General features: G+C 37.6%; 1 protein-coding gene across 1 annotated transcript; it reads right to left on the bottom strand.

Moving 5' to 3' along the window:
• Positions 1-9,050: 9,050 nt before the first annotated feature.
• On the bottom strand, positions 9,051-9,995 carry LOC142844985 (olfactory receptor 4F3/4F16/4F29-like). Its single transcript, XM_075963753.1, has one exon. The coding sequence runs from the start codon at positions 9,993-9,995 to the stop codon at positions 9,051-9,053; it is 945 nt and encodes a 314-aa protein (XP_075819868.1).
• Positions 9,996-13,070: the final 3,075 nt, after the last annotated feature.

Below are 13,070 nucleotides of genomic sequence, written 5' to 3'. Positions count from 1 at the left end.
GAGAGTCAAGCTTCTCTGTGTGCCCTCACATAAAATTCCACATGGAATCTTCCATTAGGGAGATAAGAAACTAATTATATGCCTCCAGAGGTCACTGACCAAGAGACACAACAAAAACATGGCAATTTAGAAGCATCATGGGGTTATAAAATTCTTAACTCTAGAGTATCTGGTTTGGTCTGTGTGACCATAGAATTTCTGTAGCACACAGTATGATATTAAGGAACAAGAATAAAAGAAAACCATGTTTCTTTGTTATGGTGTCATTAAACTACGTGAATCTGAAAGTTTAACAGTTAGCATGGTGGCACACACCTTTAATCTCAGCAATCAGAAGGCAGAGGCAGGTGGATCTCTGTGAGTTTGAAGCCAGCCTTAAATAGTGACTTTCAAAACATTTAGAGCTATATAGTGAGATCCTGCTCAATGCAAAAATATATCACTGCTATTATTCCCTAATAATAGATAAATATTCTCTCAAAGTTTAACTATCATCACAGAGTTAAATCAAACTAATATGGTGTAGTTTAAGAAGAATTTTTGTGAAGTCTTCATTTTCAGTAAAACCGTGACCTATAATTACAGATGTCTAAAATAGCTGTCAAATAAAAACAACAGAAAAGCAAGGCTCCACACACATACATTCCTACACCCCCCCCCAAAATTTTGAGACTATATAAGAAAAGTTACACAGTTTATACAAAGAACAGACAGCAGAAGAACAGCAAATAAACTGTTGTCCAAGTAAATAAGCATGAATGTGGACAAAAATAGATTTATTTTCCAGTAAGTACCACAGCACAGTAAGGGTGTAGGAACAGTGAACTATACTGTGATTTGATTTTCTACAACTTGTAAGGAAATGGTGCAACAAAGAATGGCGTACTCGTGTCAAGGGTGTGGACTGCTGCTTAATATATCCACAAATAGGAGAGAAATGGAAAATGGGTGTAACTGGAGCGATGAAATATTTGTACCTTTTGTCTTCTTAAATCTGAGAGATGAACAGAGTATGGAAAATAATATCAAATTAGGAAAGCATTGGGCCATATAATGAGTAATTATGTCATTGCCAGATAACTGTTTGCATGTTATCATGAGATGTGTTCTAATAGCACAGTTTCCCTCCGATCATCTTATCCTCCATCAGGATTTGTATTATATTGTATTCCCACATAAAAAGAGAAGTTTCACTTTAAATAACTGTCTATCTTGACAAGATACATTTTATATGTATCATTATTTATTTACAATGTATGAAAACCACTTATCAGAGATTGTTAAAAGAACACCAATAATATCCCTAAATTATAAATATCATGTTTCCAGTCCCCATTGTAGAGTTCAAATTGTACCCATATAATTGACAGATTTCTGTATTAGATTTTTTTCAGTGGATAGTCACTTCCAAGTTAGTCCAGCAATGTATGTGAATCCATTCACAATACAGGCTCATGTTTTCTCATGTGTTATGGAGAAAATACTGCAAGATATATATATACAGAGAGAGAGGGGGGAGAATATGTACATTAAGATTGGCTTTAACATCAACTTGCCACAAAATAGAATCACCTGAGAGGAGACTCTCCTGAAAAATTGTCCTGATTGTCTTGTAGGTATAGATGTTATCTCCCTGTTTCTTTCACTTAGAGAACCGGTTTAAAATTGTTAGTGTGTGTGTGTGTGTGTGTGTGTGTGTGTATTTGAGATAAGGAAACTATGACACTCTACATTGCAATTTTATCTTTTTTACTACAAAAAATGTATATGAAGTACCACTTCATCTCCAACCCACAAATCCCAGGTGACTTCAGAAGCTCGCTGAGACACAGACTACAGCTGCGTAGAACAAACCAAGATGTGAGTGACCAGCCTTTCAGCTGGACAGCACAGTATCTAGGCCCAAGGCAAAACCCAGGCCCTTCCCCTCCCCACACACACTCATCTCAGCTACAAGGGCAAGCCTCCTAAAGGCAGGGGGCCCAAGCACCACCCATCAAGACCTGCAATCTATATGTCCCACTTCACTCTCATCCTCTGTGACCTTAGCAGGCCCCTGACATACAGACTGTGACTGCACAGAACTGACCAGAGGTAAGTGAGCAGCATCTCCCTGAGAAACAGACTGTGAGTACACAGAGTGAACCAAGAGCCACTTCCTAAAACAGACAGTAACTGCACAAATTGGTCCAAGACAGGATACCTGAGACACAGGCATCAACTGCTGCAAAAATCAAACTAAAAGGTAAAGACATTGACTGCACCAATTGAATTAACAGATGGGCAAACACCAATGCAAGAATATATTCAAAAACCTAAGGATCAATATGGCACCACCAGAACCTTGTAGTCCTACTGCAGAAAGACCTGAACATCCCAGCCCAGAAAAAGCAGAAGAAATAGATTTATCATTCAAAGAAAACATTAAAGGCAACAAGGTCATAACACAAAAAGTCCAGGATATCTGAGATACCATTAGAAGACCAAACACAAGAACAATAGGGATAGAAGGAGAAGAATAGCAGCGCAAAGGCACGAATAATATATTCAACAAAACCATAGTAGAAAATTTTACCACCTAAAGATGGAAATAGCAATAAAAATACAAGAAACTTATAGAACACTAAACAGACTGGACCTAAAAAAGATCCTTCATCACATAAAAATCAAAAAATAAAATATATAGAATAAAGAAAGAATATGAAGAGCTCAAGGGAAAAAGGCTAAGTAATATATAAAGATAGAACCATCAGAATAACACTAGACTTCTCAGTGTAGACTCTGAAAGCTAGAAGGTCCTAGACAGGTATTATGCAGACACTAAAAGACCATGGATGCCAAACCAGACTATTATACCCAGCAAAACTTTCAATCACCATAGAAGAAGAAGATAGTCCATCACAAAACAAGATTTAAACAATACCTATCCACAAATCCATCCCTACATAAGGTACTAGAAGGAAAAATTCCAACCCAAGGAAATTAGCTTTATCCACGAAAGCACAGGCAATAGATAATCCCACAACAGCAAATCCTAAAGAAGAGAAACACACATACTGCCACCAAAAGGTATCAGGAATTAACAATCACTGGTCAGTAATATTCCTTTTTTGTTTGTTTGTTTTGTTTTTTCAAGACAGGGTTTCTCTGTAGCTTTTGTGCCTGTCCCAGAACTAGCTCTTGTAGACCAGGCTGGTCTCGAAGTAATATTCTTTAATATGAATGAACTCAACTTGCCTATAAAAAGACACAGACTAACAGAGGGGACATGAAAACAGAATCCACCCTTCTGCTGTTTACAAGAAACACACCTCAACTTCAGAGACATATATTTCCTCTGAGTAAAGGATTAAGAAAAAGACTTTCCAAGCCCATCAACTGAAGAGTGGATAAAGAAAATGTTGGATTATTACTCAGCTGTACAAAACAATGACATCTTGAAATTTACAGGCAAATTGATGGGAAAAAAACATGCTGAGTGAGATAGATAGACTGAGAAAGATAAACATGGTATGTACTCAACCATAAATGGATATTAGATGTAAAGCAAAGGATAATCAAACTATAATCCACCGACCCAGAGAAGCCAGGTGACAAGGAAGACCCTAAGAGTGACACATGGATCACGCAGGGAAGAATTACATGAGATTCCCCTGGGTAAACTGGAGGGAATCGGTGGGTAAAGGGGAAGGGAGGGCATGGGAGATTAGAACTTGAGGAAACAGAATGATTGAGGGAAAGGAGGGATGGAGTGGGAGAGCAATGGAGAGGTCTTGACAGAGAGAGACACTGTGGGGTTGGGGAGAAACCTAGTGCCAGGAATTCCCAAGAATCCCCAAGGATGACCCCAGCTAAGATTCTTGCAATAGTGGAGAGGGAGCCCGAACTGGTCTACCCCTGTAATCAGATTGGGGAATACTCCAACTATCATCATTGAGCCTTCAACCAGTGATGTGGGATTCCCCTCTGTATGCTGTGATTAACATTAACAAATAAAGAAAGCTTGCTTGAGCCTATAATAGGTCAGAACGAAGGTAGGCAGGGAACACTAAACTGAATGCTGGGAGAAAGAAGGAGGAGTCAAAGAGACACCATGTATCCCCACCAGAAACAGACATACCAGAACCTTGCCTGTAATCCATAGCCATATGGTGATAGACAGATTAATAAAAATGGGTTAAATTAAGATGTGAGAGTTAGCCAATAAGAAGCTAGAGCTATTTTTTATTTTATTTTTTATTGCAAATTACAGCCTCCTCCCTGCCTCCCATTTCTTTCCCTCTCCCCTCACTCCCCTCCCCCTCCCTCTCCAGTCCAAAAAATATATAAAATAAAAAATAAAAAAGATGATCATACATAAGGTAAATTGTAGCATGACAAAAATTAAGATTTTGTCTTTAAAAATATATTTTGAAATTAAAATATAATTATGCTATTTTCTCTCTTTCCTTTCTACCCTGACCCCTTTGTATTCTCCTTACTCTTTCACAAATCCATAACCTCCTTTTCTTTACTTGTTACATATATGTGCATGTGTTCCTAATTGTATAAATAAAACTTACCCAGTCTGAAAAATAAAGAAGCTAGAGCTAATAGATCAAGCAGTTATTTAAATAATACAGTTTCTTTTGATTATTTCATTTATGGGCAGCTGGGAACAAACAAGTGGCTTCTGTAAACAATCCAGCAACTGATAAAAACCAGATGCAGAGATCCACAACAAAACACCAGGCCTAACTTTGGGAATGCAATTGAAGAGAGGGATGAGGGAATATATGAGCAAGGGAGGTCAAGATCATGATAGAGAAATCTACAGAGACAGCTGAACCAAGCTCGTGGAAACTCATGAGCTCTAGACCAAAAGCTTGGAACCACCATGGGACCAAACTAGGTCTTCCCTGTGTAAGAGACAGTGGTGAAACGTGGGCTATATGTGAGGCACCTGGCAGTAGAACCAGGATCTATCCCTGGTGCATGAGATAGCTTATTAGAGCCCATTCTCTATGATGGGATGCTATGCTCAGCCTTAATGCAGCAGAGGGGGGGGTTGGTCCTACCCCAGTGTAATATGCCAGACTTGACTTCCCATGGGAACCCTTACACATTGGGAGGAGTGGATGGGGTTTAGTCTGACAGGGAGGTTGGGGGTGATAACTGTGGGTGGAATGTAAAATGAAATTTAAAAATATAAATTATAAAAGGAAAAAATGTGTAACATCTTAAAACACACTCAAGCTGGGCAATAGTGTCACACGCCTTTAATGTCAGCACACAGAAAGCAGAGGCAGGCGTATCTCTGTGTGTTTGAGGCCAGCCTGGTCTACAAAGTAAGTTCCAGCACAGCCATGGCTACACTGAGAAACTTTGTCTCAAGAAAACCTAAATAAATAAAAGAACTGTTCAACAAGAGAGTAATTATGCATGGAATTGGAAACCTTACCAGCTACTCAGGGCTAGGAGATTCATGGATCTTGGAGGAAAATCAACAATTGCTACTTTTATAACCAGCGTTATCTCTAACTGCATTCTAAATATTTGTCCTTATACACACAGATAAGTTATGTCCTCACCCCTCATCAAGGAAGCTCCTCTTGGGAATGGATGGAGACCATTATTGAAACAAAACAACTCCCACACCTCAGGTAGAAGAGATCAGAAAGATTGTAAGAGTCAGAGGGCAGGGAGTTTGCTAGGAGATTGTGACCTCTAGTAATGTCAGAAGTTGTAATCATAAAGTCTCAGCATGATTGCCTAAACATGAGGTGAACAGGGCCAACATCCATGGTAAAATGGATGAGGGAAAGCTCAAAAGGCTCATTCCTACACAGAGAACTACAGACAGCTCAGGAATGCTGACTTTGGGAGAAATAATCTTCCCCAAGGAAGAGCACACTAATTGGCTCTCCAATAAAAATGGTCAGTTCTATAATATCTGTATAAGTATTATAAGGCTCCTAATTCCATTGATTCTTTGTAAACTTTTTTGCTTTCTATTTGGTTCATTTCAGCAAGTGTTGATTATCTCTTCCCATCTACTGTTTGGGCGAGTTATTGTTGTCGATTTTCAAAGGCCTTCAAGCACATAGTTAAGTTATTCATTTGACATCTCAATAAATTTTAGAGTAGGGACATGGTGCTCTAAATTTGCCGATTTGGACTACCTTAATTATGCTCCATAAATTTTTAGATACCGTGTTTTCATTATATTCAATTATAGAAGTTTTTAAATTTCCTTCTCGATTTCTTCCTTGAATCAATTATCATTCAGTAGTGTATCGTTTGCTCTCCATGATCTAGTATGCTTTCTCTATAGTCTACTGGTGTTGATATCCAACCTTATCCAATTAGGGTAATATAAAATACAGAATGTCATTTAAGTTTTTCTACATTTGTTGAGACATGTTTTACATCCTAATACATCATCATGTTTGTGGAAAGTTTTATGGCCTGCTTAGAGGTAGATGTGTTGTTTAGTATTAGTGGGCTATTTAAGTCACCCATTATCACTTTTTTGGTTAACTTGTGGATTTAGGAAAAATAGTATTTCTTTTATGAAATCGGGTTGTCCAGTGCTTAGTATTTATATGTTTAGAATTGGAATAGCTTCTTGTTGGATTTTTCCTTTAATGAATATGAATGACTGTCTTTATCATTCTTACTTGTTTTTCATAGTTACTGGGTAGTTCTGTGGAAAGTAACAAAAATCCCTCCTTGATTTTAGAGTCAACTAACCCCATACTCAATCCAGTAATACCAAGGCATATAACTCCCTCCTTGTGGTTTTTCCCTTTAAAAAACCCCTGCACTGTAAGCTCAGGGTTCTTTTTCTTCACCCACTGCACTGGTGTGTGGAACAAAGCAGCTCCTGCTTGCAAGCCTGTAGAACAATAAAGAAACCCTGTGTAATTGCATTGGAAATTCGGCTTCTTGTAGGTCATGCCGGGGAGGAGGGGATCTCGCCACTCAGGCAAAAAAGACTCCTACCTGATCCTCTTGGGATAACCATTGTGTAGTTTGTGTTCTTTCAGATGTTTGTTGTGTTTTGCATTTACATATATTTACTTTTGTAATTTAATGTGATTCTATTATCTGTTTATCGTTTTACAAGATGTAACAGGGAATAAATCAAGGTCCAGGAAACAAGATATAACAAACTGGTAATGGAAGAGAACTTATGTAAGCAAAGATATTCAGAGTTTGATCAGGGTTATGAGAACAAATAAAAGATGAAAAAGAATCAGAGATGTCTACAATGATGAGTTCTTACCATACCAATGGCATCAGATTTAAGAAAAAAATGGAGGCCAGAACAACCCCAAGTAAAATGTATAGCTACAGAATGGAGTGAACAACTGGGATCTCTTAGCAAGATTGGCACAGCTACTTCTGCTACTACCACATTGGAGGGACAACCATTAGCCCAATTCCTAGCCCAAGTTTTCCATCACTGGCTTACAAGGAATGAAGCTTGTTAGTAGACTAGTTAGTCCCATATGTTGTGGGCTCATTATCACATTTAATCTGCTATAAGTGTCCTGTGCTTGATAAAATATCATTTCAATAACATGGAAATTTATAAAAAAATTTTTGATTAACAAATCATAGGGTTGACACTAACCACTCACAGGTTTCTCAGTAAAGGACAAAGAACATAAGGATGTACAGTGGCTACTTATGTAAAGAAGACTTTATGAACATGAAAGTCATTCAGTACTGCAGTTAAGTCTGGTTAATCTCATGCTGCACCTCAAGCCAGTGAACTGTAACAATGGAAATGAAAATGTCATGTAGTGAAGAGCAAGGATTAACTGTGTTGTGCCTGTCTCGGTACACCAAACTGGCAGATGCAGGTGAGTGTGTGCCTTGTGACTGTCATCACAGTGGCAATGACCTGCAAATGACTGGGACCTGGAGGAACGAAACTGTGAGGTCTATAAAAGGGCCATTGAAGGGGAGGGAAGAGGCAGGGAGAGGAGCAGAGAAAAATGTAGACGTCAATAAAAATCATTTTAAGAAAAAATGCAGAAAATCTGCAAAGATGGTACTAGTCCCATATCACAGAGTATTGGTAGCAACTCATGCAGTTCTTAGTATCTATCTACCAACTCACAAAGTGAACATACATGTTGTATCTATTCCTCTTTTCAAATATCACACAATTTTTTGGGTATCTCTGTAACATTGAAATATACTAAGAAAAAATAAATATAAATGAGTAGAAATTTGATGTATGTAAATAGAATATTGCTAATCTGACAAAAAATCATCTTTACTGAGTTTTTGTTGATATTTCAAAATGACTCTCAAGTCTTGTACACAAAACAAACATCCATTAAACCCTTGTGTGTGTTCTCTTGATGTGAATCTCCTTCCACAGCAGAAAAACTCCAAATGGGTAACACATACAAACTACAGGAGACAGACAAATAGCTCAGTAGACTAAGCCTTTGTAAGGAAACAAGTAAAGGCGTCCAATAATTCCTGCATTTGACACAATGTATAGTAAACACATATACATGTGGGCAACATTGTATGAATTTAGTATTTTCTTTATATATTATTTTCTTAACATATATATTTATATATATATTTAAAATTAAAAAGTCATAAATTAGAAAAGTAAGAAGGGGACAGAAATGAATGGGGGGATACAGAAGAATCAAAATTTTTAATTCAATATCATGCATAAAATCTCAACATATAGATCAAGTGTAAAAGGAGAGAGAGAGAAAGTTCCCTTGTTCTAAAGGCTTAAGTATCAGCTACTTCAAAATAAACATTATTCCTTAGGAATGTAAGTTCAAGATTATTATAATCATTGCTTTATAAATACATGTGATTCTCTGTTTTCAGGAGAGATTGTTAATGCAGACTAAGCAGGAGAATATATAGAGATATAAGGGAAGGACAAAGATATATACATAATTTATATGTGTGTGAAATATATATATATATATATATATATATATATGCATACATGAAAAGATTTTTCTCATGTTGATGGAAAGTAAACTTCTGTATTCATTGAAGACAGTCCACAGCACATAGATTTAAGAATTTTTCCTATAACTAACTAGCTGTTTGCATACTCTCTTCATTGATACCTTCATTTCCTGATTTCTGAGTGTGTATATCACAGGATTCAGAAAAGGAGTAATAAATGCATCAAAAATTGCCAGAAATTTATCCAGGTGTATAGAAGGAGAAGGCCAGACATAAAAGAATATCAAAGGACCAAAGAATAAGACAACCACAGAGATATGAGCTGAAAGTGTGGACAGAGCCTTAGAGGAAGAACTTGATGAGTGTTTTTGTACAGTGATTATGATGACAATATAGGAAATGATCAGTATGATGAAGGAGCCCACAGAGATGAATCCACTGTTGGCTGTGACCATGAATTCTAGGTTATGGGTGTCTGTGCAGGCAAGTTTGATAAATCGAGGAAGGTCACAGTAGAAGCTGTCCAACACATTAGGTCCACAGAAAGGTAAATCTACTACAAAAGCCAGTTGAACCAGTGAGTGAATAAGGCCAACCACCCAGGCAGCCACTAAAAACAAGATGCACATCCTCGGGCTCATAATAGTCAAGTAATGGAGAGGCTTACATATGGCCACATATCTGTCAAAAGCCATGGGTATAAGCAGTACCATTTCCACACCACCAATGACATGAATGAAGAAGATTTGAATGGCACAGCCTCTAAAGGAGATGACTTTGTGTTTTCTGAATAAGTCATAAATCATCTTGGGAGAAGAAACAGAAGAAACACCCAAGTCGATGAAGGAGAGGTTAGCCAACAGAAAGTACATGAGAGAGTGTAGGTGAGGGTCAGAAGCCACAGCGAACACGATGAGGGAGTTTCCTGTCATGCTTGCTACATAAAATGTAGAGGAGAACACGAAAAGGAATAATTGGATGTCCCAAGAGTTGGTGAGTCCCAGGAACACAAACTCTGACATCACAGACTGATTCTTTCCTTCCATTGACATTTTTGACAGTTCTACCTATAAGAAGTAACAAGAGAAATGATCATTTATAATTGGGTTTAGGTAAAGACCTGCATATGTGTGTGTGTGCATATACACATACATACATCCAGGCGCTGAGAATCACTAGTCATCATGGGACCATAACTTCAAACCATAGTAAAATAATCACCTCACAGTTTCCAAAGATAACAGTAGAAGGTCCATGGGAAGTGTTGGGGGAGAAAAGGAAAAGGAAATGAGGTAGTTGTATTTTTATTTCAAAAAGTTTAAATTTTTTAAGATAATAACCTTTGGTGGATTTCAAAAAGACTGGATGTGAATATATATGAATATACTTATTCAGGAAGACAAAAATAATGGAGGTACTTCAAAAAATTAAGAGATAAAGACTCAGTTTGTAGCACAATGAAATAAACTACAGATGAGTGAGGCTCTACACCACAAATGTTAAAGAGGCTGTAGAGGATGTAGGCAGAGAAATAAAGATTGAAGAGCAATGGAAAAGACTAAAAACTGGAAATGTCATGCTAGAGATATAGCTTGATTTGTAAGGGCATTCATTGTGCAATCGTGAAGACCTGTGCTCAGATCCCAGCATTCATGCAAGAAGCTAATTGTATATGTCTCTACGCTTGGTGAAAAGTGAAAATAAATGATCACTTGATCTTGGGGACTGCCATACTAGAACCAATCTCAGCATGAGACACATTCAAAAGGAATAAAGTGTAAATTGAGAGAGCAGAACTCAGAACATTGTCTTCTCATCTCCAATGGACACAGGTCTGTGTTACTGTTGTGCACGTATATGCACACACACATACACACAGACACACACACACATTAAGTATATATTCACCCTACTTATATATATAAAATCACACATACAAAATAATAATAATAAAATTAATTTTTTAAATTTAAATCTAAAAATACTGTATTATTTGCAATTCTAATTTAAAGAATATGTATCCAGAAAAATTAATATTCACAAATAAAGATTAATATGTAAAAATAAGATGTGTTAAATAATAGATGAGTGGAAAACACACACGCACGCACACACAGACACTCGGACACACATGGACTATTCTTTCATCCCCTTCCAAGAAAAGGAACCCTATTTTTCTTTTACCATGAATAAGACTAGAAGTCATTTGCTTACTAAATTAAGGAAACATAGAAAGTCAAATGCTGAAATATCTCAGTTGACATGGATTCTACAGTGATAGAAGCAGAAAGTATAATAAAGTATCACGAGTAAATGGGATGGGATAGAAAAGTGAAATTGAGAATATTTGTTAAAAGAAAAAATACATAATTAGACAGGTTGTGTACTTTCTGGAAATGCATGGCAGAGTGAGGTGACTGTTACTAACAGTAGGGCCTACATGAAAATTGGTAAGTGCAGAACTTCGCCATTCATTTTCTAATCAGTATGGGTGGCAACTATGCTAGTTAGCTCAAAACATGCACATGTATTTTACGATTTGAATTTCTGTATTTTATATATTTACATGTAGTAATAGGGAGCGGCGGCGGGGCTGCGTCCCCCAACACCCCAGCCGCCGGCTCGGCTCGGCTAGCTTATGCCCCGAAATAATTACACAGACACTGTATTCATTTAAACACTGCTTTGGCCCTTAGCTCTAGCCCTTACTGGCTAATTCTCACATATTAATTTAGCCCATTTCTAATCATCTGTGTAGCGCCCCTAGGTGCGCTTACCGGGAAGATTCTAGCCTAAGTCCATCCTGGGTCGGAGCTGGGGCATGGCGTCTCTCTGAAGAGTCTGCTCCGGAGAGGAGAGCTGCGGAGTCTGACCTCACTTCCTCTTCCTCCCGGCATTCTGTTCTGTTTACTCCACCCACCTAAGGGTGGCCTATCCAATGGGCCTAGCAGTTTCTTTATTCTTAGCCAGTGAAATCAACAGATTGATATATGACACTCCCCCATCACTTCCCCTTTTTCTGTTTAAACAAAAAAAGGAAGGCTTTAACCTTAACATAGCAAAATTACATATAACAAAACAGTTATCAAGTAAAAGTTACATCAGAAACATTTATACATATAACAAAATTGACCGTAAATCTCTATCAATAAAGCAAAATCTATACTAATGCAAATTATTCATGTCTATATCATATCCCCCTTTAAATGTTAAAGAACATTTATAAACTATATTTGGGAACATGGGCGCAGTTTTTTCTCTCCAAACTGCTTCCTGCTGAATGGGGGCGTCGTTAATGATTTTAGGGTGTAACCTGTGTGCCAGGTTTATCTCAGTTGGCAGTTGAGCAAGGCAATTTTCTGAAGATGTTCACAGCAACCCTTCAGGAGGACGTGGTCCATCATACCAAATCGGGATAAATGCAATCCACAAGGTCTGATCCTCTGTGAAAACAAAAGCAGAATCTCTTTTCCAAAGTATCATATCCTTAGATCCAAATTTTGAAATCATACCCTCATGATATCCGTTCTGGTTCCACTTGGCAGCCCATAAAATGAAATGTCTCTCTGTACTTAGCTCCTTCACAGTCAAAAATTTTAAAGAAAACACAATGTACATAATCCAGACTCTTTGTGAATTTTTCATTTTTACGCGGCTTAGTTTTACTCTATCACTTTACTTTATTCTGTCTCTTTAAAGACTTTACTTTTACTTTTTTCTTTTTAAACCATTAACTTTATTCTCTATATTCTTTTTCTTCTCTCTCCCAAGCCAACGTACATTCATCCAACAGTGTGACTCATTCAGTGGTCTGAATCTGTCCTATTGTGAATCTGCAATTTTTTACTATCCAGGAGCACTTTTGATTTGCGCCTTTAAATCATTAGGCGCTTAAGAATCTAAGCTGAGACATTCCTAAGTTAACTTTTTGCTTTTTGAGCGTATATCTGAAAACCAGGCTGTCTTTGAACTCTCAGAGATCTGCCTGTCTCTGCCTTCCAGGCATTGGGATTAAAGGTGTTTGCTACTACACCTTGAACTCACAGAGATCTGTTCGTCTCTGCCTTCTAGGCACTGGGATTAAAGGCGTGTGCTACCACACCTTGAAGTCACAGAGGTCTATCTCC

Source organism: Microtus pennsylvanicus, chromosome 2 (genome assembly GCF_037038515.1).
Source record: "Microtus pennsylvanicus isolate mMicPen1 chromosome 2, mMicPen1.hap1, whole genome shotgun sequence".
NCBI classification, from domain to species: Eukaryota; Metazoa; Chordata; class Mammalia; order Rodentia; family Cricetidae; genus Microtus; species Microtus pennsylvanicus.
Note: the sequence above shows the minus strand (reverse complement) of the source record. Positions and strands in the feature narration are given on the sequence as shown.

Coding starts and splice junctions, on each gene's coding strand:
- LOC142844985 (XM_075963753.1), bottom strand. CDS start 9,995: ATGTCAATGGAAGGAAAGAATCAGTCTGTGATGTCAGAGTTTGTGTTC.